The sequence below is a fragment of the Cervus elaphus genome, chromosome 29, assembly GCF_910594005.1.
Source record: "Cervus elaphus chromosome 29, mCerEla1.1, whole genome shotgun sequence".
Classification (NCBI taxonomy): domain Eukaryota; kingdom Metazoa; phylum Chordata; class Mammalia; order Artiodactyla; family Cervidae; genus Cervus; species Cervus elaphus.
The window spans coordinates 40867330-40892188 of record NC_057843.1 but is presented as its reverse complement, the minus strand read 5'-3'; the positions used below and the strand labels follow the sequence as shown (position 1 = coordinate 40892188).

Below are 24859 nucleotides of genomic sequence, written 5' to 3'. Positions count from 1 at the left end.
AGTATTGATAGTTGTATTTCTACCTCCAACCCCCCGACCCCCACCCTGGCACCCCACCCCCTCCTCTGTTTTATCCAAAATTTCCATCAGGAAAGAATTCGTAATCATAAGTACCGGAGCCTGGGTGACCTGGAGAAAGACGTCATGCTCCTCTGTCACAATGCTCAGACATTCAACTTGGAGGGATCCCAGGTGAGACACGTTTAACCTTAAACATGCCTGTGTTGTTTTAAGTCAAATATTTTCATTTGCTACCGTCAATCCTATCCTGGCAGAAGAAAAGGAAAAATAAAAGCCTATCTTTCCATGCTACTTACCTATGTAACTCAATCGAGGCTTTGGCATTTTTAAATTAATGCCAGCTCCTTTGTACCGTATCCATGCTAGTTCCTACTTGTGCTTCCCTTTTAAGGCCTGGCTTTTAACCAGAGGAGGAATTTAAGTTAATAACTTAATATAATGCCTAAAAGCTAGAGGTACAATCTTTGCTTTTATAGAAATGGTGTATTTGGTTATATTTACCTTGGGTTTTCTGATTGTAACTTTGCCTCAGGAGCTGAAACTGCTATTTTGTTTTAAAAGAAAAATTATATAGCAAAAACAACCGTCACCTCTAATTGTTACAAAAATGCTTTTTATCAGGTCAGCTGCAATTCTCTTTACTTTCTTTCTCCGCAGTTAGTGGGTGTAAGAGTCTGTAAGTAAGTGATTCTATTAAAATAACTAAGTAGGTGGAGGACACTCTTGCTTTAATTACACCTCAATTCCACTCACCTTTTGTAGGAACTCTCCTTTTCCCATCTATGCTCTCATACTCAGGAAGCAGAAAGAACATGAAGGCAGGTCAGTGTGTCTGTCAACCACCATCAAATTCCTTAGGCCTCTTTCCTGATCGGGCTTTTTAAATCTTCTTGTCAGTTTTAGTCACTAAACTGGAGAATGTGGGACTCCTCAGAATGTGCCTTGAACAGACTATATACCTTTCCAGTTAATGGGACTTAATATTAGAGTTCTTTTGACCAAAACAATAGGTCTTGAAAGCAAGCCTTCTTCAAAGAAATTTAAGGTGAAAACTAGGACACAGTTAAGTCCAAGAGTCAATACAGAAGCGTTTTGTGAATGACCGCTTATGGTTTGTGGGTAGACTGGAGGTTCTTTACAGGACTGGCTGCATTGTGATATTCACCCTGTCCCACCACCCCCTGTTTGCCACACTGCCTCACCCCTGACCTGGTGTGATAAATGGCCTCTTGACTGGCTTCCCTCCCAGGCCCACCTGGATGTTAGTTTATCTTTCTCTAAGCACCTTTTTATTCTGTCCATCTACTGCCCACCAAGCTTTGAGCTTCCCCATGTACTGTTAAATTGTAGAATGAATTTAATCGCCAGAGTCTGCTTTCTGAGGTTATATCCTCTCACTCTTTGGCCTTCTCTCCTGCTGTTCCTCAATCTAAACAGTTCATAGTCCAGTAAGACAGGTCCCATAAACACCCACTTCCCCAGATACACATGTAGTTGTAGGAAAGAATATAAATAGAGTGCCTTGATAGTAACATCTTGCATAACAGTCATCCCATGTCATAACCAGGAAACATGATGGCTCTGTTCCAGACACATCTTTGTGATTCTTGCCTCCCCACCCTTTCCTTTGCTCCCCTTTCCTAAAAACCCCTCTTTCTGACCCCTGATAGGCTCGTCCTCACCTTTAAGATCCAGCTAAACTCCAGTGTCTCTGGCAAAATTCTGCCCCAGTGGCCCCATCCCACTGTGTCTTCTTTACCATTTCTAAGTGCATAGCTCAGCAGCATGAAGGGCATTTTCATTGTTGTGCAACAGACCTCCAGAACTTTTTCACCCTGTAAAAGTGAAACTGTAATCTTTCCACCACACACTGTTCTGCCTTCTCTTGCAATGAATTTGACTGTTCTAGACATCTCATAAGTGAATCACATAGTATTTGTCTGTCTGTGAGTGGCTTATTATTTCACCCAGCATCGTGTCCTCAGAGTTCATCCATGTTGTATAGCATGTAGCAGGATTTCTTTCCTTTTTAAGGCTGAATAATATTCCACCATGTGGATAGACCTCATTTTGTTCACCCATACCTCTATGGATGAAACTTTGGTTTGCTTCTACCTCTTGGCTACTGTGAATAGTGCTACCATAAACATGGGTGTGTACATATCTTTTCAGGACCCTGCTTTCAGTTCCTTTGGGTATATGTCTGGAATGGGCTTGCTGGATCATATGGTACTTCTGTTTTCAGTTTTTTGAGGAAAAGGACCATTTTTGAACTTTTATCTCAGCCAACCACACAGGTCTATGCTCACATATGTGCATACACTAGAAATAAAGCATTTATTGCAATACTGTTGGCTGGCACAGATAAAGTCAGTAATAAGTAATGGTTTTCCATTTTTGTTAGAAGAATTGCACCTTTAAAAAAAGTTGCTATACCACAGTACTTGATGGAACAATTTAAATAAGGAATATAGTTTGATTTTATTATTTTTTCCTGCTAGTTTTATTGAGATTTTAGTGACCTATGGCACTGTGTAAGTTTACAATATACAGTATAATTTTACTTACATAAATCATGAATTGATTGCCACAGTAAGTTTAGTGATTATCCATCATCTCATATAGATATAAAATCAAAGAAATAGAAAAAAAATATTTTTCCTTGTAATGAGAACTTAGATTTACTCTCTTAACAACGTTCATATATAACATACAGCAGTATTGATTATATTTACCATACTGTACCTTACATCCCTGTACCTATTTGTCTTATAACTGGATGTTTGTATCGTTTGACTTCCTTCATCCAATTCTATCTTCCCCTACCCCCGCCTCTGGTAACCACAAATTTGATCTCTTAAGAAATAACATTTTTTAAACACTAGTCTTGCTGTCAAAAATGAAAGGACATCTTCTTATGGAAGCCCACCCTTCCCTCTCAAGCATGTGTGCACACACACAGACACTGAAATTAATTCAGCTGTATGTGGACTTTTCCTATAAGAATCTCTCTATAGCTCTGAGTTTGGTGTTTTCCTGTTGGGTGTCAGAGGTGTGGGCATGGGGAAGAAAAGAGCACGCTGCGTTTGTGAATCCCAGGTCCTCAGGTTGGGGTTTTTTAACAGTTGCCCTTTTGACCTTTTAGATCTATGAAGACTCCATCGTCTTACAGTCAGTATTTAAGAGCGCTCGGCAGAAAATTGCCAAAGAGGAAGAGAGTGAGGACGAAAGCAATGAAGAGGAGGAAGAGGAAGATGAAGAAGAGTCGGAGTCAGAGGGTGAGTCCACGCGGTTTCTCTACTTCTTTGGGCCCTGGCCACCTGCGTCGTTTCTCCAGATGCTCACAGGGCAAGATGTGAGAGTCAGGCAGACCTGGATTTAGGCCTTGGTCTTCTGTAGCCCTTCTGGGCCACCCTGGCAGTGGACTTAACCTTGCTGGAGCTCAGTGTCCTATGTAAAACTGAGGTTCTAGATACACCTCCAGCCACGCAAAGAGCTCAGCACACGGCCAGGCTCACAGCACACACTGAATGTTGCCTTTGGAAATCAGTGTGATAGCCATCTTCTACCAGCGTGGCTGTTAATACCACGTTGCTGTTACCCAGCACGGTGGGTGGTTCTCTAAACTGGGTGATTGCTGGGCTCCACCCCTGAGTTTCTGATTCAGTTGCCTGCGGTGGGGGTCTCAGAGTCTAGTGTTTCTTCCAGGTTTACGGGGGATGCATCCAGCACCACACTTTGAGAATCACCACCTTGACTGTCAGACTGTGGTGCATTTTGTCCTTCATGGATCAGATACTGATCCTGTCTTTTAAGTTTTGATATTTTATTCATCATGGTTTTTTTTTTTTTTTTTTTTGCCATGAATTTTGAGCTTTTAAAACATTGCATCGACTGGTATTTATCTTGGTTACTGAATTTGGGGGCCCTCTCAAGGTTTTCACCCAAGGCAAGAGTCTCCCTAGTCTTAATCTAGTCCCAGCCTTGGTGGGTAACCATATTATTTCAAAGGTTAAGGCTGCCTTGAAAAATGTCTAAAATTTCTTCTTACCTAATTATGTTTTCACCCCATACTTCCTCTCAAAGTAATTATAGTCTTCTAGATAAAACAGTATAGATATGCTTTAAAATTTCTTTATTAGATACACACGCTTAGTACAGACAACTTGGAAAACATTTTTAAGAAAAGAAAATTTGTAAAATTCCATTACCCAATATACATTTAACTCCAGTTGCCTTCCAGTTTTTTTCCACACATAAATATTTTATTTATAGAAGTATCACACACTGTTTTATAGCATGATTTTTCTATTAGGAACATTTTCCCACAGCAAAGAGGTTTTTATACAGCCGTACATACTAACATCCATTAATGAATGTACCAACAGAGCGTAATCTCACTCTAAATAATGCTGTCTGAACATTCTTACCCATAAATCACTGCACACATTTTAAAAACACATCTGATGCCTGCGTATTGCCACAGAGAATGGAGCTGACATCTTTGTCGGCGGTATACAGAAGTGTTTCCCCACACCCGCATCTGCTCTCAGGATTATTCTCTTTAGTGAATCTGCCTTTAAAGTATTAGTTTAACCTTTTTCAGTTTCATCTGGTTACTCCCTAATTTTATATCCTAGCATTTGATGATTAAGTCTACATAATTTATTCTAGCTAAACATTTCTATATTTTAGAGCCAGATTGCTAATCTGTTTTCAAATAGCTCCCTTCTTATCCCAGCTATCAGTTGACTTTTTCCCTAACTTCTCCTGAGACTTAGTGTATTAACTTCCTATGGCAACTCTAACAAGTGACTGCAAACTTACTGCCTCAGTACAACTTACATTTACTGTCTCACAGTTCTGTAGGTCACGAGTTTGTTGTGGGTCTCTCTGGGTCAAAATCAAGGTGTTAGCAGCCTGCGTTCCTCTGTGGGGGTTCCAGGGGAGAATCCATTTCCTTGTGTCTCCTTCTCACATTGCATCTCTTTGACCCTGTCTTCTGCCTCCTCTTCATTCACATTCTTCTTTTTGTTACTGAGGTATAAGTGATATATTAGGTTCAAATATACAGCATAATGATGCCATATTTGTGTATATTTTGAAATGATCACAGTAAATCTACTTGACATCCATCACCACATAGTTAGAAAAAAATTGTTTTTTCGTGACAGGTACTTTGAAGATTTACTCCTAGCACATTTCAAATATGCAATACAGTATTCACTATACTCACCCTGCTTACCTTAAACCCCATGACTTATTTAGAACTGAAGATGTATACCTTTGGATTCCCTTCACTCATCTCCCACCCCACCTCTGCAACCACCATATCTGTTTAGTTTTTAATCTCACATACAAGTGAAACTGTACAGTATCTTTTGCTCTCTGATTTATTTCATTTAGCATAGTGCCCTCATGGTGCATCCATGGTGTCACAAATGCCCTTTTTAAAAATTTTTTATTTTATATTGCAGTATAGTCAACTTACAATGCTGTGCTAGTTTCAGATGCACAGAAAAGTGATTCAGTTATACATGTATCCATTCTTCTCCAGATTCGTTTCCCATATAGGTTATGACTCAGTTCTGCTTAATCTCCTGCTAGTCTTCTCGGGGGTTCCCTTGTGCCTAAGCTATTTTTGCTGCTGTTAAGGTTTTTTAAGTTTTGACATCTTAATTACAGTATGTCTCAGTGTGCGTCTCTTTGGGTTTTCCCTTATTTAGGAGTCCCTGGCTCCGGACCCTGCTGTGGGGATCTGGACCCAGCCGTGGGTCACGGCGCCAGGGATAGGGTTTGCTGTGAGGTTATGTCTCCGCCTCTTCACTCTTCTTCCCTGCTTCAGTGTGGGTGCTCCCTCACTTGCCCGACGAGGAGGTGTCACTCAGCCGGTTTCTGCATCTTTTGCAGAGGCAGCTGTCCCATTTGTAGCTTACATTCTGTGTGTCTGTGGGAGGAGGCGAGTTCAGCATCTTCTTGAACCAGGAGCGCCTCTTCTTCCACTTTGAAGGACCTGTGATTAGATTGCGCCTACCTGGTTCATCTAGGATAATCTCCCCATCCCAAGGGATTATGCTATGCTCCCTGTCACAGTGCAAAGGAAACATATTGACAGGGTCTGAGGATTAGGACATGGACATCTCTGGGAGGCCATCATTATTCTGCCTACCACCCTGGTTAATTAGAACTTGTCTATGTGGTGGTAATGTAAAGCCTCAGAATGCTGTTTAAAGGGCCCATCTGATGGTCCAGTTTATTAGCCTAGTTGCCCACGGCAGCCTTTTATGTGGGGTTTGTGGAGGAACATAATCCACTGACTCACAGAGCCTGAAGGCTTTCCAGTGCCCACCGCTCCCATGAGCATTTAGATTGTGTTCTTGAGCATGCATTTTCTTGCCTTTACTGCCAGTCTTCTGCCTTTTCCTGACTTCCATGGGTTTCCTGTACTCCTGTGTCAGGAAGAACTACACCTGTATAGGTAAAGGTAGTACACTTTTTCTTTCCAAATTACTATTTTTTGAATTTAAAGGGCTTCATATTTTATACACATTTCCATTAATAGGTAGACCTTCTCATCTCCAGTCTCTTCTTCTTGTCCTAAATTACTCTACCCAAAGCAACATGTCCCTGCCTTATAGCTCATTAAGCGGCAGGCATGTGGGTATGGTAGATGGAAGAAGCCTGGACTAGAAATACTGTTTTGTGCACTAGGATTTGCCAGCTTCTGCCCTATTTGGGATCGGGGGAGGGCGTATGATGTCCCTACAATTCAGAACAGTTCTGTCTCATCTTTTTAGTCAGCCTACACTTCCATGGAAGACTTAATCTCTGGAAGTGTTCAGTGGGTCCCTCCCCCTTCACAGAAGTCTGAAAAGTTATCATCTCAGATCCCTTCCAGGGCTGATTCCCTCCATGACAATTATCTATTTCTAGGTGCCTTGAGACCCACCAGACACGATATTCTAACAAAATGGGTTTGAATGAGAGACATTAATTCTCAGTCACTTCATCATCTATTTTGGGACGCCCAGAATGATGCCGGAGGACAGATTTTCTGTATACCTTGGGATGTACACCTGTAATTGTGGTATAACACTTTGACCTCTTTCTTCCAAGTGTTTTTATTTCTATCCTCAGAACAGTCCTGTGAAAGTGGAAATGGGTGCCATCTTCCTGTATGTGTTTATACTTGTATTCTTTATATTCTCTGTATACAGAATTATATGGAATTTTATGTCCTCTGTAGAGATTCATACACACACACAGGGATGAATATGTTTGCAAATAGGGATGTATACTACTTTTTCTGGAAATAATCAGTAGGAAGAGAGACTAGAGAAGAGGGGGAAAACCTTTCAAATTCACTTTCCATTTTGTATGTTGCTGTGCTGTTAACTTTTTAAGTCAACTGGAGTTATTTAAACAATAAAATCATTGGCTTTTTTTTTTTTTAACCCTTTTACACTTACGTACACTTTTTAATGTCAAAGTTCTCTTTTCAAAAATGCCCATACCCCTCCATGCAGTCAGTAAGGCAGCCTTCACCATCCTCATTATTAGGAAGATCCCTGTTCAGCCATCAAGAGACCTGGAAAATGAGCCAGCCCAGCTTCCCTCCAGGACCCCATTCTTTCTAGTTGCTTGTTTAGGGTGACTATATAACTTATCATGCAAAACCAAGACACATTTGCAAGTGAAAGGGTGCTAACTATAATTGGATCAGCCACTGGTTAACAGGTATGAATCAAGGACATTCTGGGCACTCTGGGATGTTGGCTTTGTCATCAGTAGGCTGGGATCATTTTACTACTTGTAAAAAGAGTCCCCTGTGATTCCTCATTGCCTGTTTTGGTTTTATTGTAGCAAAATCTGTTAAGGTGAAAATCAAGCTCAATAAAAAGGATGAGAAAGGCCGGGACAAAGGAAAAGGCAAGAAAAGGCCAAATCGAGGAAAAGCCAAGCCTGTGGTGAGCGATTTTGACAGTGATGAAGAGCAGGATGAAAATGTAAGTATGGCTGTCTTTGCTGAAGTTGGGAAGCCCTCCCCACTTCTGTTTCCCTCTCATACGCCCATGCTCCTTCCACCCTCTATGCTTTATTACTCAGAAATGAAAATGTAAAGATTCGGGGAGATTTCATTATTAAGGGATGTGAACCGAGCTGAGTGATTTATAACAAAGAATTTGGGGCTTTGTTTATTGCCTTTTTAATAGCCTTCAAAAATGAAAAACTGCTAAATCAAGTTCCCTCTCTCCCTTTATCTTCCCAGTGCCTACTTACAAATAGAGTTTTCTTTATGGACGGTTAATATTTTATAGCCATACCACCCAGCATACCTAGTATATTAGTGGTATACAGAGGAAATAACAATTCCATGGGAGGCTGAGAAAAAGTGATATGATGTCAGAGTTTTGGATCTGAGTTGCTACTTCAGGCGCCATACAAAGAACTCAGATGAATTTTTTAAAATTTGAAAAATTCAGGGTGCATTGATGGAGCCAGGCCCTGACATAAGGATCTTCTCATATGGTACCATCCTTAATGCTTATAATAATCCTAAGATAGATGTCACTCTCACCTTATTACAGAAATCAATGCTTATTTATGTTATGTGTGTTTTGCTGCAGGTCATGTAAGTAAACAGCAGAGGCTGATTTCAGACCCAAAGAGCATAGCTCAGTCTGGTGCGCTGTCCTTGACTCTGTGGGCAGCCCCGGTAGCTTCTAATACAGTGCCTTCTGCAGGGCCCTCCATTTCAGTCACTTTCCAGAGGACTTCTAGGTTCCCTACCACCAAGCCTCTTCTTTTGCTTTCTGGAAAGTTAATTTTCCATCTTCAAACGTATGCTAGTTTGACTTTCCGTCAACATATTTGCCATTGAGGTCTGTTGAGAAAAGCTTAGCATTCTTATCCCACCCCATCCAGCCTGAACCCTCGACACAAGCATTTTCAAATACATTTTAAAATCCTAAAATCAAACGCACAGTACTTTATTCTCTCTTGCAATGTGTGCATGCTCAGTTGTGTCCGACTCTTTGCAACCCCTGTTGCAAATGGACTGTAGCCTGCTGTCCATGGGATTTTCCAGGCAAGAATACTGGAGCAGGTTGCCATTTCCTCCTCCAAGAGATCGTCCTAACCCAGTGACTGAACCCACATCTCTTGCATTGGTAGGTGGATTCTTTACCACTGCACCACCTGGGAAACCCATGAATTTTCTAAAAATAGCGCTCAAAATAGAAATCATTAGCCATGAACTCCCCCGGTGGTCCAGTGGTTGTGAGTCTGCCTGCCAATGCAGGAGACACAGGTTCAGTCCCTGCTGCGGGAGGGTTCTACACACCACGGTACAGGTAAGCCCATGTGCCACAACTACTGAGCCCGCGCTCTAGAGCCGCAGCTAGATAAAGTCCTTGCACAGCAACAAAGATCCAGCACAGCCATAAAGAAATCCTAAGCCGTGAACTTTTCATACCCAACTGCAAGAGAGCACAACGCTGGCACAGATGGCCGGCACTGCTTTGGGGTCTCCAAGTAGGAGCTCCCCTTTTCAGCACAGAGACTGTTGATGCCTCTTTACTAGCATGGTTAACTGTTTCCACAATGTCATTTCTTTTCCACATTGCCTCTTGATGGCTTATTGTCTTTCTTTCCTACATTTACTTTTAGGAACAATCAGAAGCCAGTGGGACTGATGATGAGTGATCACTACGGACATTTTTTTCTTGGTAGAACTGAATTCCTTCTTCCCCTCTCTCGTCTCTACCCAGTGAGTTCATTTCTCTTATGGGCACTGGGTCGTTTCTATATCATTATCATCTATAAACTAGCTTTAGAATAGTGCCAGACAAACATATGATATCATGGTGTAAAAAAACACACATGCATACACAAACCTTTGTAACATATTGTGACCAAATGGGCCTCAAAGATTAAAACAAACAAAAAAGCTTTTGATGGAAAAAATGTGGGTGGATGGTATATTTCTATGGGTGGGTCTAATTTGGTAACAGTTTGATTGTGCCTGGTTTTATCACCTGTTCAAATGAGAAGATTTTTGTCTTTTTTGTAGCACTGATAACCAGGAGAAGCCATTAAAAGCCACTGGTTATTTTATTTTTCATCAGGCAATTTTCAAGGTTTTTATTTGTTTGGTATTGTTTTTTTTTACACTGTGGTACATATAAGCAACTTTAATAGGTGATAAATGTACAGTAGTTAAGACTTCACCTACATAGACATTTTTCCATTTTATGCTCTATGATCTGAAAAAAAAATGCTTTTTGAATTGTATAAGATTTATGTCTACTGTAAACATTGCTTAATTTTTTCGCTCTTGATTTAAAAAAAGTTTTGTTGAAATCGCTATTGAATATTGCAATCTATATAGTGTAATGGATGGCTTCTTTTGTCAACCTTATCTCCTATGTTACCAACGTGTATCGTCTCCTTCTCCCTAAAGTGTACTTAATCTTTGCTTTCTTTGCACAATGTCTTTGGTTGCAAGTCATAAGCCTGAGGCAAATAAAATTCCAGTAATTTCCAAGAATGTGGTGTTGGTGCTTTCCTAATAAAGATATAACTGAGCTCAACAAACACTGCCTCTGGTTTTTGAGTCCTGGGAGATTAAAACCCTGGTGCCTGAGTAAGAGCCTCCTGCAGAGGGCTGGGCAAGCTCTTGCTACAGTGACACGGTAGGAAGAAATTTTTTAAAGACTGAGAGTAGCCCCTAGAATGAACCGGGTGTGTTACAAGGGAGAGGAGTTTACTGCTCTTGTGACTTTACACTTACATAACAGGACTGATGCTGCCATGGACCAAGTCACACTGAGCCCCTGCTCAACCTTTTCCACTGGTTTAACTTCTGTTTATTTACCAGAAAATCCACAGGAACACCTCAGAGATACTGTAGGTCCAGTTCTAGGTCAACACAGTGAACAGCGCAATAGAGTGAGTCCCACGAGTGTTTGGCTTCCCGGTGCATGTAAAGTTCAGTTTGCACTATACTGTAGTCCTAAGTGTGTAACAGCATCAAGTGTGCAATAGCATTATGTCCAAAAGATAGCATACATCCCTTTCTAACCATCATCTGAGGCTTCAGCGAGTCATGGTGGTAATAATCAGATCACAGATCACCAGAACACATATTATAATGAGAAAGTATCAAAACCACAAAAACATGAAGTGAGCAAATGCGATTAGAAAGTAGTACTAACAGACTTGCTGGAGGCGGGGGTTACCACAGACCTGCAATTTGCGAAAAACACCAGATCTACAAAACACAATAAAGCAAAGTGCAGTAAAATGAAGTATGCCTATCTATGGTGATATAGATTTATACCCTAGTATTTAATAAATCTCTATTCATATCAATTTAGAAAGATCTGAAAAGTGCTCATTTTGAAAGACTGGTTCAGTGAACACCCTATATACCTTTCTACTAAGATTCATTAATGACTAATCTGTCCCACCCCACCCCCACCCACTTGTTTCTTAACTAAACCAATGACAAGGACCAGAATGGAAGCATTTTCACTTGTCTCTAATGCATTAGTTGGTGGAAAGTTCATTTCTTAGAAATGTCTAAAAAGAACTATGGGATTCTTACTTTCATAATATGAGGAACTGACAACACATCTTTCTTTGAATCTTGAAGGAAATTTGACCCACACAAAATGCAATCCTCCTGTGAAATTCCTGTCTTTCTAAATGTCCACTCAGGTCTGAATTTCCAGTTAGTCTGAGCATTGCAGAATGTGTTGGTTTCCCTTCTTGGCTTGTTTGGTTTGCTGACCACAGTAGGACTGTAGACTCCCAGGAAAGAATAAACCACATTAGTTTTTCTTACTGAGATGATCTGCTATTAGTTTAAAGGCACTACCGTTCTAAAGCCATCCAAACCATCATCTTTATGGCTTAGGACGTCTATGTGTGAAGGATGTTCTCTGATCTCTCTCCTGCTGTCTTGCTGTGTTGTTCTCCGTGGCTAGAGTAGAAAGGCAAGGCAGAAGGTGGCTCCCAGAACAGTAGTGAGCTGGCAGGGAATGTGACCACGCGTGACTGAGAGGCATCTGCACATCCGCCTATTTTTAACCTGGTCACAGCAGCCACCTTTTCTGTTTCCAGTAGCTGAGCCCAGGGGTAGGCTTCGTTCTTTCCAAAAGCAACAGTTTTCCAGGAACAGAGGAAGGAAGCTAAGAGTATCAGGCAATGTACTTGATCTTTTACTAGAATTATTTAATTACAAGAACCCTGGGAAGAAGGCATAGTTCTTATTCCCTTTCTATAAATAAGGATGATGCAAAGGAGAGACTGAATAGCTATGGCCAGTGCCCCAAAGCGTAATTTGAAAGTTGAGATTTGTTTGCCTCCAAATCCCATCTTCCTTGCAGTTTCCCTACCTCCCCAGTGAGTGAAGGCTGGAACTGATCTTATTGATAAGCTCCAGGTACCCCTTTGTTTGGCAGTTGCTGATATTACCAGGGTTACAAACGAGTCCTGGCTTAGGTGTCTGGTTTCTGTGACTGAGAATGGAACTTTCCTCTAAGATCTGTTTTTTTTGGCTTGGCTCCTCCACTACCTTGGTTCTTTCTCTTGGTGACAAGCCACTCCACAAGGGTTAATACCTTGTCCTTTACACTCAGCTGCCATGGGATCCTAAAGGCCCCTGAGATTCCGCTGACTTGGATAGCACTAGGGCCCTCCAGGTGATTCTGATCATGCTCAAATCAAAGGAGCTCTGCTAAAGCTATCCGATTCTTAATCCCCATTATTTCATTCCTAGGGAACAGTATGAGGCTATGAGGCCACAGTGATCCTGATCCTGACTTAGATCACTGGTACAGGCATATACATCCATCACACAATCATCCTGGTAAAAACCAATATAAGTGGAAATAACTGAAAAGTCTGAATATTTTTTCTCTTTTTGACATAGCTTTTCTGTCATACAGGTTACCAGGAAGCAAACTTCAATTGTGCTTAACTTGAACCTCATTCAGACTGATAACCTGTAATACTTGGGGGAAATATTTTTGGTCTCCTTAGCAGAAAGCTGGAGACATTCTCCCCTTATGAATAAATGTAGTTCCCAGAAAGCTGGAGACATTCTCCCCTTATGAATAAATGTAGTTCCCATGAGGATATTATAGTGAGAGTCAATCTCACTCTACAGATACGCTGGAGGAATGGCTAAGTCTATTCCTTTTAAAATTTGCTACATAATTTTTGAGATTAATCCTTTGTCTGTTTCTTCATTTGCTATTATTTTCTCCCAATCTGAGGGCTGTCTTTTCACCTTACTTAAAGTTTCCTTTGTAGTGCAAAAGCTTTTAAGTTTCATTAGGTCCCATTTGTTTAGTTTTGCTTTTATTTCCAATATTCTGGGAGGTGGGTCATAGAGGATCTTGCTGTGATTTATGTCGGAGAGTGTTTTGCCTATGTTCTCCTCTAGGAGTTTTATAGTTTCTGGTCTTACATTTAGATCTTTAATCCATTTTGAGTTTATTTTTGTGTATGGTGTTAGAAAGTGTTCTAGTTTCATTCTTTTACAAGTGGTTGACCAGTTTTCCCAGCACCACTTGTTAAAGAGGTTGTCTTTTTTCCATTGTATATCCTTGCCTCCTTTGTCAAAGATAAAGTGTCCATAGGTTCGTGGATAACCCTATATGCAAAACAGAAAAAGAGACACAGAAATACAGAACAGACTTTTGAACTCTGTGGGAGAAGGTGAGGGTGGGATATTTCAAAAGAACAGCATGTATACTATCTATGGTGAAACAGATCACCAGCCCAGGTGGGATGCATGAGACAAGTGCTTGGGCCTGGTGCACTGGGAAGACCCAGAGGAATCGGGTGGAGAGGGAGGTGGGAGGGGGGGATCGGGATGGGGAATACGTGTAAATCTATGGCTGATTCATATCAATGTATGACAAAACCCACTGAAATGTTGTGAAGTAATTAGCCTCCAACTAATAAAAATAAATAAATTAATTAATTTAAAAAAAAAATTTGCTACATAAGAGCCACATCAAACCAGATGAAGTACCATCTCTGCCCTTATTCACACTTTCTGTCATACAGCATATGAATCGCAGGGTTTCAGTGTCTATTACACCTGGGGAGAGGTCATCAAAAATGAGGCCGCGCAGGGCAAGAAACGACGACTGATATGCCTAGAACTGCTAGATCTATGTCCAGGTGAGCTCTACTCATCACTGGTGTGGTTTAGGACACTGAGCTTATTAACAGAGGGTGGAAGTGACATGTTCCTAGTGACTAAGCCCTTTATGTAAGAGAGTATCCGTATTCTGCATCATTTTCAGTAAGTATTTTCCAAAGGGATTTTCCAAGTTGAAGAAAGCAAGACAACTAAGTCAAGGCTATGGGAAAACCAGCGTTCCTGTTTATAAACACTGGTTTCTTTTTGAAAAATATGTATATACTAGAAAGAGGCCTCTGTCATTTTTCAAAGCATATTTTATTGAAGTGTAGTTGATTTACAATGTTGTGTTTGTTTCTCCTGTACGGCACGGTGATTCATTCATCCATGTATATATACACACTCTTTTTCATGTTTTTCATTATGGTTTATCATAGGATTTTGAGTATAGTTCCCTGTGCTGTACAGTAGGACTTTGTTATTTATCCATTCAACAGAGGCCTCTTTGTGAACTGAAGAATTGCTGTGAAGCAATGCTCACTGTGAGATTATAAACCTTAAAGAGACTGGACTCATAGTGCCCCACCAGAAAAATATGCATTGTAAATTGTCTTGTAAAACCTTTAAATTTCTCCTCCAAGATGATAAAATGGACGTATGTCCGCCACAACCAGTGAAATACAAAGAAAATTAATGTGGAATTCACCCCTACCAGGCAATCAGCTTTGACAGCTTGATGTGATTACTTCTGCCTGTTCTTATTCACATTAAAACACACACACACATAGAAACATACACCGTCAAATGCCAGCTCCCCAGCTATCACCAAAGTAACCTAGTAAAGATGAAGTGGAACTTATTGCTTACTGTGGTAAGGGAACCCACTGCCTTGATTGAGCTTTGGTAGTTTGAGAAGGAAAGTCAAGGTTGGATTTTCTTGAAATCTGATTTTGGTTAAGACTGTGATATACAGTTTAAGACTGTGGAAGGAGTAAGGTAAGGATTTTGAGGGAGGAATATAAGAGTCATAGGGCATAACTATCCATTAATTATGTTGCTTTCTCCTGAAGAGTTGACATGTCTTATAGGAAGCTCATGTAATAGACAATAATTTACCAGGGCAAGGTTCTCCTGGAAGACTTAAATTATGCTAATTATGACAACGGAATTGTAAAGTCATGTTAATATCGATAGTAAGCTGTGCTGAGGTTGAATGTTCAGTTTGTTTCTTAAGTACTGTACTATTCTCTGCAACTTGCCTTATTTTCCTCCACATCAACAGGGATTAAACTCACTTAAAAATTTTTCTGAGAACATTTATTTTCTTTTTTCTAATAAAATAAATATATGCACATTGTAGAAAATATGGAAAGAAAAGTACAAAGGTACAGAAAGTATCAGGAAAAAACAAACACACACAAAAAAACATGGTGGAGAAGGAAATGGCAACCCACTCCAGTATTCTTGCCCGTGGACAGAGGAGCCTGGCGGGTCACAATCTAGGCGGACACAATTTAGTGACTAAACAACAGGGCCTTCAAAGCATGAAGGAATCTTCATCTTTTATTTCTCAGAACCAAAATCACAGGATATAGAGACCATTTTTTATGATAAAGATACAAGGAAGATACCTGCTGCTTGGGTTGAAGAGTGCAAAAGAGAAGGTGATGGGGCCTCTCATTTCTCATGAGGTGAGTCCTCCTCCTGGGCCGGGGTCACCTCCACCCTCACAGCCTCCCCAGCACCACCGTTGAGTGATGTAAGGGACCCCACAATACCGCATTCTGTAACTGTCAGTGCCACACTTGAAAGATCCACCATCCTGCACGCCACGACTAAGACCAGGTGCAGCCAAGTGAAAGAAATAAAGAAGCATTTTAAAAATTGTCAGTTATGGCAATGGAAATACTTCACTCCCAAACAACCATTCATCAATAATAATAATAATTGATAATATAATACGATGGAAGAATAACCTGTTTGAACCAACATTTATCATATATGTTATTTGGCTTTTTTGAGACAATAAACTATTGGAAGAAAAAAAAGAGATTGGAAGGAAATGCATCAGAATGCCAGAGGTGACTGTCTTGGACTAGCAGTGACTGCCTCCCCCTTGGTCTCAGTAACGTTCACTGTTACTGTCTCAGTGCGCTAGTTTCCGCATTTGTTTGTACAGAAACAGTATCCTCTCTCCAGGCTTTATTCTGCATACTGTGACTTAAATAATTAGCAATAATGAAATAAAAAAAAAAAAAACACGGATACTATTACCACCCAGAGAGAAGTGTTTAAGACTTCCAGTATCTTGTCTAGCTTCTAAGGAACCTGGAAGTCAACTATCCCTTTAACACAATAAGAAAGTAGCTGAGCAAACTGAAAATCAACAGCTCTTCTTAGATCCACCAGAGAACTGAAGTTTGTTCAGAGCAAACTGCTACCCCTCCAGCTGAAAGAGACAGACAAGCAGATACAGAGAATCACAACCTACTGGAGCAGCAGCAGGTAACTAGTACCAGGCTTTTGTTTTTTAGTCGCTAAGTCATGTCCAACTCTTTTGTGACCCCATGGACTGCTGCCTGCCAGGCTCCTCTGTCCATGGGATTTTCCAGGCAAGGCTACTGGAGTGGGTTGCCATTTCCTTCTCCAGGGGATCTTCCTGACCCAGGGATTGAACCCGTGCCTCCTGCACTGGCAGGTGGATTCTTTACCACTGAGCTACCTGGGAAGCCCCAGTACCAGGATAGAAAAACCTCATCTACAATAAATTGCTGGAGGCCTCAGTTGGATAAGTTTGAAAGTTAAATATAGCAGGGGTGCCCAGTCTTAGGAGGGTTCCCACACTTTCATGAGATTTACCTCCTGGAACCCTATCAGGTTCTCACAGCAAAGACAGGAGAAAAATCCCCCTCACTTTTTGAGCAGAGAGAGTAGGAAAGTAGCCATATTTAAATATACTTTCTTAACAAGGCCCACCCTTAACAAACTATTTTGCCAACATGGAAGAATAACAATACCCAATTCCAGTACCTTCTTGTCTCTTCTAAGGGCTGGGGAAACCAATCTGAGAAGCACTTGTGAAGATCACAGCCCCAGGGGCTCACTAAATCATTGCCACCTAATCGTAGGTGCCTAGCAGTTCCTCTGTGCCAAGACCCCACCACCACATCAATAAGTCTGTAGAAGAATGCATGTTGCTCTAGTGACAGCTCCTGCCCTCCAGCACTCCTGAGGTTAGCTTGGCCTCTGTCCTTTTGTAAATTAAACAACACTGTCTTGAGTCATCCCTCTCCCCTTTCCCCCATGTCTTGGTCCTCCTCAAGCTGTCTGCAAGTTGTGTTTTTTTTTGTTTTTTTTTTTTAGTGATTTCCCATGTTGTTCATTTGTTGATTCTGCATAGCACACAGCCTGTCTCTACAGCATGGAACAAGGCAGTTTTAGGATTTTTATTCAGAATCTGGGAGAGATGAGTGGGGGCATCTGGTATGTAAGCACAGCCAAGGTCTTAGCTGAATATATAACAACCCTGTTCTAAAACTTGTTGGCTGTTTCTCCCTTGAAAATCAGGGATTCCTCAATGACTGACTCTCCTATGGCAAGGACCTTCCCTCCTTATGGGCCTCCCAGGTGGCGTTAGTGGTAAAGAACCTGCCTGCCAGTGCGGGAGACTTGAGACAATGGTTCAATCCTGTGTTGGGAAGATCCCCTGGAAAAGGACATGGCAACCCACTCCAGTATTCTTGCCTGGGAGAATCCCATGGACAGAGGACTCTGGCGGGCTACAGGCCATGGGGTCGCAAAGTTGGACATAATTGAAGCGACTTAGCATGCATGCAATAAGAATGGATACATGCATGACTAAATGCCTTTGCTGTTCACCTAAAACTGTCACAACATTGTTAATCAGCTATCTCCCGATACAAAATACTTAAAAAAAAAAAAATAAGTCTCCTGTACAATAACAGGGTCATACCGCTCAATGAACTGTGCATCTCAGGTGTTATTTTTACAGAAGGTCATTACAGAATGCTAAAAGTTATCATTCTCCAGGAAGAATCACTCTTAAAAATTTCACTTACTTCCTTTTCCATTTTCTCCTGTTCATAGATTTATTAAGATATACACACAATAACATTTTCCAATTTTAAAAGCAGAGTTTTGGCAATTACATACAGTAATGTAGACAACTCCACAGTCATGAAAGAAAATTGTCTTTACCCTGAACAGTTTTCTCATGTCGATTTCCAGTCAATTTCTTACCCTGACTCCCAGCATCAGGGCAATCATTGACCTGCTTTCTGTCACTATCATGTTGCCTTTATTAGAATCTCATATACGTGGAATTATACATCATGTAGCCTTTGTGTTTGACTGCTTTCAAGTACTATATCATCTTTGAGATTATTCACGTTGCATATGTAGTCTATGGCCTTTTATTGCTGAGTACTATTCCATAATAATGATTATCCCACAATTCATCTGTTCACTAACTGATAAACATTTGAGTTGTTTACAATTCTTGACAAAAAAGCCTACTATAAACACGGCTGTACAAATTTTTGTGTGGATATGTTCTCAGTCCTCTCAGTTGAATGCTTAGGAATGAAATTGGGTTAGAAGGTAAGAATTTAACTTCACAAAAAAATAGCAACTGGTTATCTGTGTGAGAAAAAAACTTCAAACCCTTCATATCATACACAGAAATTAACTCAGAATGAATCTAAATGGAACTGAAAATTTAAACATAAAATATTATGTTTCTAAAAGAAAACATAGAAGAAAATCTTTGTGATCGTGTGTTAGACAAAGATTTCTAAAACAGGACACAAAAGCATGAACCATAAAAATATTGATGAAATGGATTTCGTTAAAATTAAAAATTGTGGCTCTTTGAAAAACACAGTTAAGAAAATGATAAGGCAATCCATAGAGAAGAAGAAAATACTTTCAAGCAGGTATCTGAAGAAGAACTTGTTCCCAGAATACATATAAAGATGTCTTACAACTCACTAAAAAGAAGTTAATTAAAAAAAAAAAAAAAAAAGGAGGCAGAAGATTTGAAGACATGTCACAAAAGAAATATATGAATGATCAATAAGCACATGAAAAGATGCTCAATACTCATCATCATCAAAGAAAAGCAAAACAAAATTACAATGAAATACCACTACACACCCACTAGAATGGCTAAAATTTTTAAAAATCGACAATGGGAAGTGCTGACAAGGATATGAAGCAACTGGAACTCATGCCTTGCTGGTGGGAATGCAAAACAGTTTTATCACTTTGAAACTAATATTTTGTTAAAGAAAACTATATGACTTACCCATGTATGTGTGTGTCATAATTTAGATAATATTTGCTCTTCTAATGGATATTTGAGTTGATACTGGTTGGGATTATTATGCCATTATAAATAATTCTAGAAAATCATTAAACCTGCTCTATAATTTTTATCTCTCTTTTAAAAAACATTAGTTGAGTTACCTTTAAAGTTATTGCAGAAAACATTTCCCTTCCAATTACACTGGATTCTAATAAAAGACAAAAACAAAAGGTGATTGTTTTATTTCTCAGTCATGTTTATGCTTGTTCAGTAAAACCTTCTGGATACTTATTTTCATAACACTTTCATCAACTTTTAAAGAAAGATCCTACAATTAAAGGCCTAAATGTGAGACCAGACACTACAAAACTCCTAGAGGAAAATAAAGGCAGAACACTGACAAAAATTGTAGCAATATCTTTTTCAATCCATCTCCCATAATAATGGAAATAAAAACAAAAACAAACAAATGGGACCTACTTAAAAGTTTTTGCACAGCAAAGGAAACAATAAACAAAACAGAAAGGCGACCCACAGAACAGGAGAAAATATTTGCAAATGATGTGACCAACAAGGGGACTGGTCTCCAAAATTTATAAACAACTTGTGATGCTTAACAGCCTAAACAACCCACTCAGAAAATGGACAGAAGACCTAGACAGACATTTCTCCAAAGAAGACATACAAATGGCCAAAGGCACATGAAAAGATGTTCAACACCGCTAATTATTACCAAAATGCAAATCAAGACTACAATGAGGTATCACCTCACACTAGCCAGGATAGCTGTCACACACAAAAAAATCCACAAACAATAAATGCTGCAGAGGGTACGGAGAGAAGGGAACCCTCCCACACTGTTGGTGGGGATGTAAATTGGTACAGCCACTATGGAGAATAATATAAAGATTCCTTTAAAAACTACAGAGTTACCACACAACCCTGCAGTCCCACTCCTGGGCCTATATCTGGGGGAAAAAAAACCATGATCTGGAAGGATACATGCACCCCAATGCTCATCACAGTACTATTTACAATAGACAAGACATGGGAGCAACCTAAATGTCCATCAACAGAGGAATGGATAAAGAAGATGTGGTACATATAGACAATGGAATATTACTCAGCCATTTCAAAGAATGAAATAATGCCATTTGCAGCAACATGGATGGACCTACAGAGTGTGACATTGACTGAAGACAGGAGAAATATCACAGGACTTTACTTACATATGCGGCATCTAAAAAGAAATGATACAAATATTCTTACTTACAAAACAGAAACAGATTCACAGACTGAAGAGAATGAGCTTATGGTTGCTGGGGAAAAGGATAGGGAGAATAAGATAGTTAGGGAGTCTGGAATGGACATGTACACACTGCTATATTAAAAATGGATAAATAACAAGGACCTACAATATGTCACATGGAACTCTGCTCAATGTTATGTGGCAGCCTGGATGGGAGGGGAGTTTGGGGGAGAACCGATACATATATATGTATGGCTGAGTCCCTTCACTATACACCTGAAACTATCATAACACTGTTTGTTAACTGGCTATACCCCAGTATAAAATGAAAGGTTTAAAACAAAAGATCCTAAAAATTACTTTACCTTGTCTTTTTTTTTCCCTCAAGCCCTTAACTTTGTAAAGGAGATTCTGCATTTAAAGCAGATGTTTATGCTCCTTAACTTAGTTGGATATGCAAAAGGCTGCTTCAGAAAATCAAGTACCCATATTTGCACCTGTCACTGAATTTTGTAGAGTCAGGGCTGCTCTGAATGTTCCAAGAAGGCAAAGTTTGGGGCAAGTTATTTGAGCTGGCAAGGCCTTGAGAGCAAGTTATTTGAGCTGGCAAGAATCTCAATACAAGATTATTCTCTCCTACCAGGCACCTCCTAAAGGCAATCAGTCCTGGATGTTCATTGGAAGGACTGATGCTGAAGCTGAAACTCCAGTACTTTGGCCACCTCATGCGAAGAGTGGATTCATTGGAAAAGACCCTGATGCTGGGAGGGATTGGGGGCAGGAGGAGAAGGGGACGACAGAGAATGAGATGGCTGGATGGCATCACCGACTTGATGGGCATGAGTTTGAGTAAACTCCGGGAGTTTGTGATGGACAGGGAGGCCTGGCGTGCTGTGATTCATGGGGTCGCAAAGAGTCGGACACGACTGAATGACTGAACTGAACTGAACCAGACACCTAAAGAATTTTCTCAGCCTGATAGCTCTTGAGGAAGTTGGCTCCTAAAGGTGATACTAGCTCCAAGTTGTCTCTCTGTGATGAGGTTGTAAGCTGTTTACTGAGGTTTAATAGAAAAACCACAACTTCCTTCTTTTTGAATAAGTTTGGCATATGGAATACCTGGAGTCAGTGTGACCCTAAGGGTAAAATCCACCAGAGAGGGACACCATGATAGAAATAATTCAGATTAAAATAATTCCAGAGAATTTATATTCACCCTAGCATTTTAAAGGCTGGTTTACATGGAGAAACAACGGAACTCCATTTAGGAGTTTTCAATATTATACTGATTCAAGCATGGCTCTTGTATATAAATAAATACTATAGACGGCCCCAACTTAGGATGGTTTAAATGAAAAGTTTTTTAAACTTTATGTTGGTGTGAAGGTGATACGCATTCAGTAAAAACCATATTTTGAATTCTGATCTTTTCCCAGGCTAGCAATACATGGTATGATTTTCTCATGATGCTGGGCAGTGGCAGCGAGCACAGCTCCCAGCCAGCCATGAGATCATGAGAGTAAAAACTAATACCCTTAAACCCATTCTGTACTCACATGCATATGTGCATGCTAATGGTGTCTGACTCTTTGTGACCCCATGGATGTAGCCTGCCCAGGCTCCTTTATCCATGGAATTTTCCAGGCAAGAATACTGGAAACATTTCCTACTCCAGGGGATATTCCCAATCCAGCGATCGTACTCACATCTCCTGCACTGGCAGGTGGATTCTTTACCACTGTGCCACCTAGGAATCCCCTGCATGGATTACAGTTGTGTTGTGGTAAAGGGGCTTGTATAACCCAGTGAAGTTATGAGCCTGCAGTGCAGGGCCACCCAATATGGATAAGTCATAGTGAAGAGTTCTGACAAAAAGTGGTCCACTGGAGGAGGAAATGGCAAACCACTCTAGCATTCTTGCTGCAAGAGCCCTATGAACAGTATAAAAAGGCAAAAAGATATGACACTGGAAGATGTGCCCCCCAGGTCAGAAAGTGTCCAAAATGCTACTGGGGAAGAACAGGAGGGCAATTACTAATAGCTCTAGAAAGAATGAAGCGGCTGGGCCAAAGTGGAAATGACGCTCAGTTGTAGATGTGTCTGGTGGTGAAAGTAAAGTCTGGTACTGTAAAGAACAACACTGCATAGGAACTTGGATTGTTAGGTTCATGAATCAAGGTAAACTGGCCATGGTCAAGCAAGAGATGGAAAGGGTAAACATTGACATCTTAGGAATCAGTGAACTAAATGGACCAGAATGGGCGACTTTAATTCAGATGACCATTATATCTACTACTGTGGGCAAGAATCCCTTAGAAGAAAAGGAGTAGCCCTCACAGTCAATAAGAGTCTGAAATTCAGTACTTGGGTGCCATCTCAAAAACAGAATGATCTTGGTTCATTTCCAAGGCAAACCATTCAATATCACAATAATCCAAGTCTATGCCCCCAGCCACTAATGCTGAAGAAGCTGAAGTTGACCAGTTCTGTGAGGAACTACAACATCTTCTAAAACTAATATCAAAAAAGATGTCTTTTTCAATATAAGGGATTGGAATGCAAAAGTAGGAAATCAAGAGATACCTGGAGTAATAGGCAAGTTTGGCCTTGAATTATAAAACGAAACAGGGCAAAGGATGACAGAGTTTTGTCAAGAGAACACAATGGTCATAGCAATACTCTTTTTCCAACAACAAAAGGGATGACTATACACATGGACTTCACTAAATGGTCAAGACCAAAATCAGACTGATTACATGCTTTGTAGCCTAAGATATGAAGAAGGCAATGGTACCCCACTCCAGTACTCTGCCTGGAAAATCCCATGGACGGAGGAGCCTGGTAGGCTACAGTACATGGGGTTGCTAAGAGTCGGACACGACTAAGCGACTTCACTTTCACTTTTCACTTTCATGCATTGGAGAAGGAAATGGCAACCCACTCCAGTGTTCTTGCCTGGAGAATCCCAGGGACGGTGGAGCCTGGTGGGCTGTTGTCTCTGGGGTCGCACAGAGTCGGACACAACTGAAGTGACTTAGCAGCAGCAGCCTAAGATGGAGAAGCTCTATACAGTCAGCAAAAATAAGACTGGGAGCTGACTATGGCTCAGATCATGAGCTCTTTGTTGCAAAATTCAAGCTTAAATTGAAGAAAGTAGGGAAAACCACTAGACCATTCAGGTATTACCTAAATCAAATCCCTTATGATTATATAGTGGCAGTGATGAATAGATTCTGTATATATATATATATATATATATGTAATACATATGTTATAACTAGATATGTATACATTAAATATGTAAATATTTAATGTAAATAGATGTTATATTATATAGTTATACATATATATATACATAGACAAAGTGCCTGAACAACTATGGACAAAGGTTCATAACACTGTACAGAAGGCAGTGACCAAAACCATCCCAAAGAAAACAAGGCCAAGTGGTTGTTTGAGGAGGCCTTACAAATAGCTGAGAAAAGAAGAGAAGCAAAAGGCAAGGGAGGAAGGGAAAGATATACCCATCTGAAAGCAGAGTTCCAGAGAATAGCAAGGAGAGATAAGAAAGCCTTCTTAAATGAACAATGCAAAGAAATAGAGGAAAACAATAGGATGGGAAAGACTAGAGAGATCTTTTAAAGAAAATCAGAGATACCAAAGGAACATTTCATGCAAAGATGGACGTGATATAGGACAGAAACTGTAAGGACCTAACAGAAGTAGAAGAGATTGAGAAGAGGTGGCAAGAATAAACAGAAGAACTATACAAAAAAGGTCTTAAAGACCCGGATAACCATAGTGGTATGGTATCACTCATCTAGAGCCAGACATCCTGGAGTGTGAAGTAGGCCTTCAGAAATATTACTATGAACAAAACTAGTGGAGGTGACAGATTTCCAGCTGAGCTACTTAATATCCTAAAAAATGATCTGGTAAAGTGCTGCACTCAATATGGCAGCAAATTTGGAAAACTCAGCAATGGCCACAGGACTAGAAGAGGTCAGTTTTTCATTCCAATTCCAAAGAAGGGCAATGACAAAGAATGTTCAAACTACCATAAAATTGTGCTCATTTCACAAGCCAGCAAGATTATACTCAA

The 24859-nt window shown here is 40.3% G+C and overlaps 1 protein-coding gene across 6 annotated transcripts in view; it reads left to right on the top strand.

Moving 5' to 3' along the window:
* Positions 1 to 10617, top strand: part of SMARCA2 (SWI/SNF related, matrix associated, actin dependent regulator of chromatin, subfamily a, member 2) — a 175166-nt gene extending 164549 nt beyond the window's left edge. For 4 of the 6 annotated variants that reach the window (XM_043891441.1, XM_043891442.1, XM_043891443.1 and 1 more), the window contains 4 exons: positions 91 to 192; positions 3167 to 3299; positions 7885 to 8027; positions 9691 to 10617. In XM_043891441.1, the coding sequence (XP_043747376.1) occupies positions 91 to 192; positions 3167 to 3299; positions 7885 to 8027; positions 9691 to 9726 (414 nt within the window). In that variant the 3' untranslated portion in view covers positions 9727 to 10617. The remainder of the gene's footprint in view (positions 1 to 90; positions 193 to 3166; positions 3300 to 7884; positions 8028 to 9690) is intronic. The other 2 variants (XM_043891445.1, XM_043891444.1) reach the window with 1 other exon arrangement.
* Positions 10618 to 24859: the final 14242 nt, after the last annotated feature.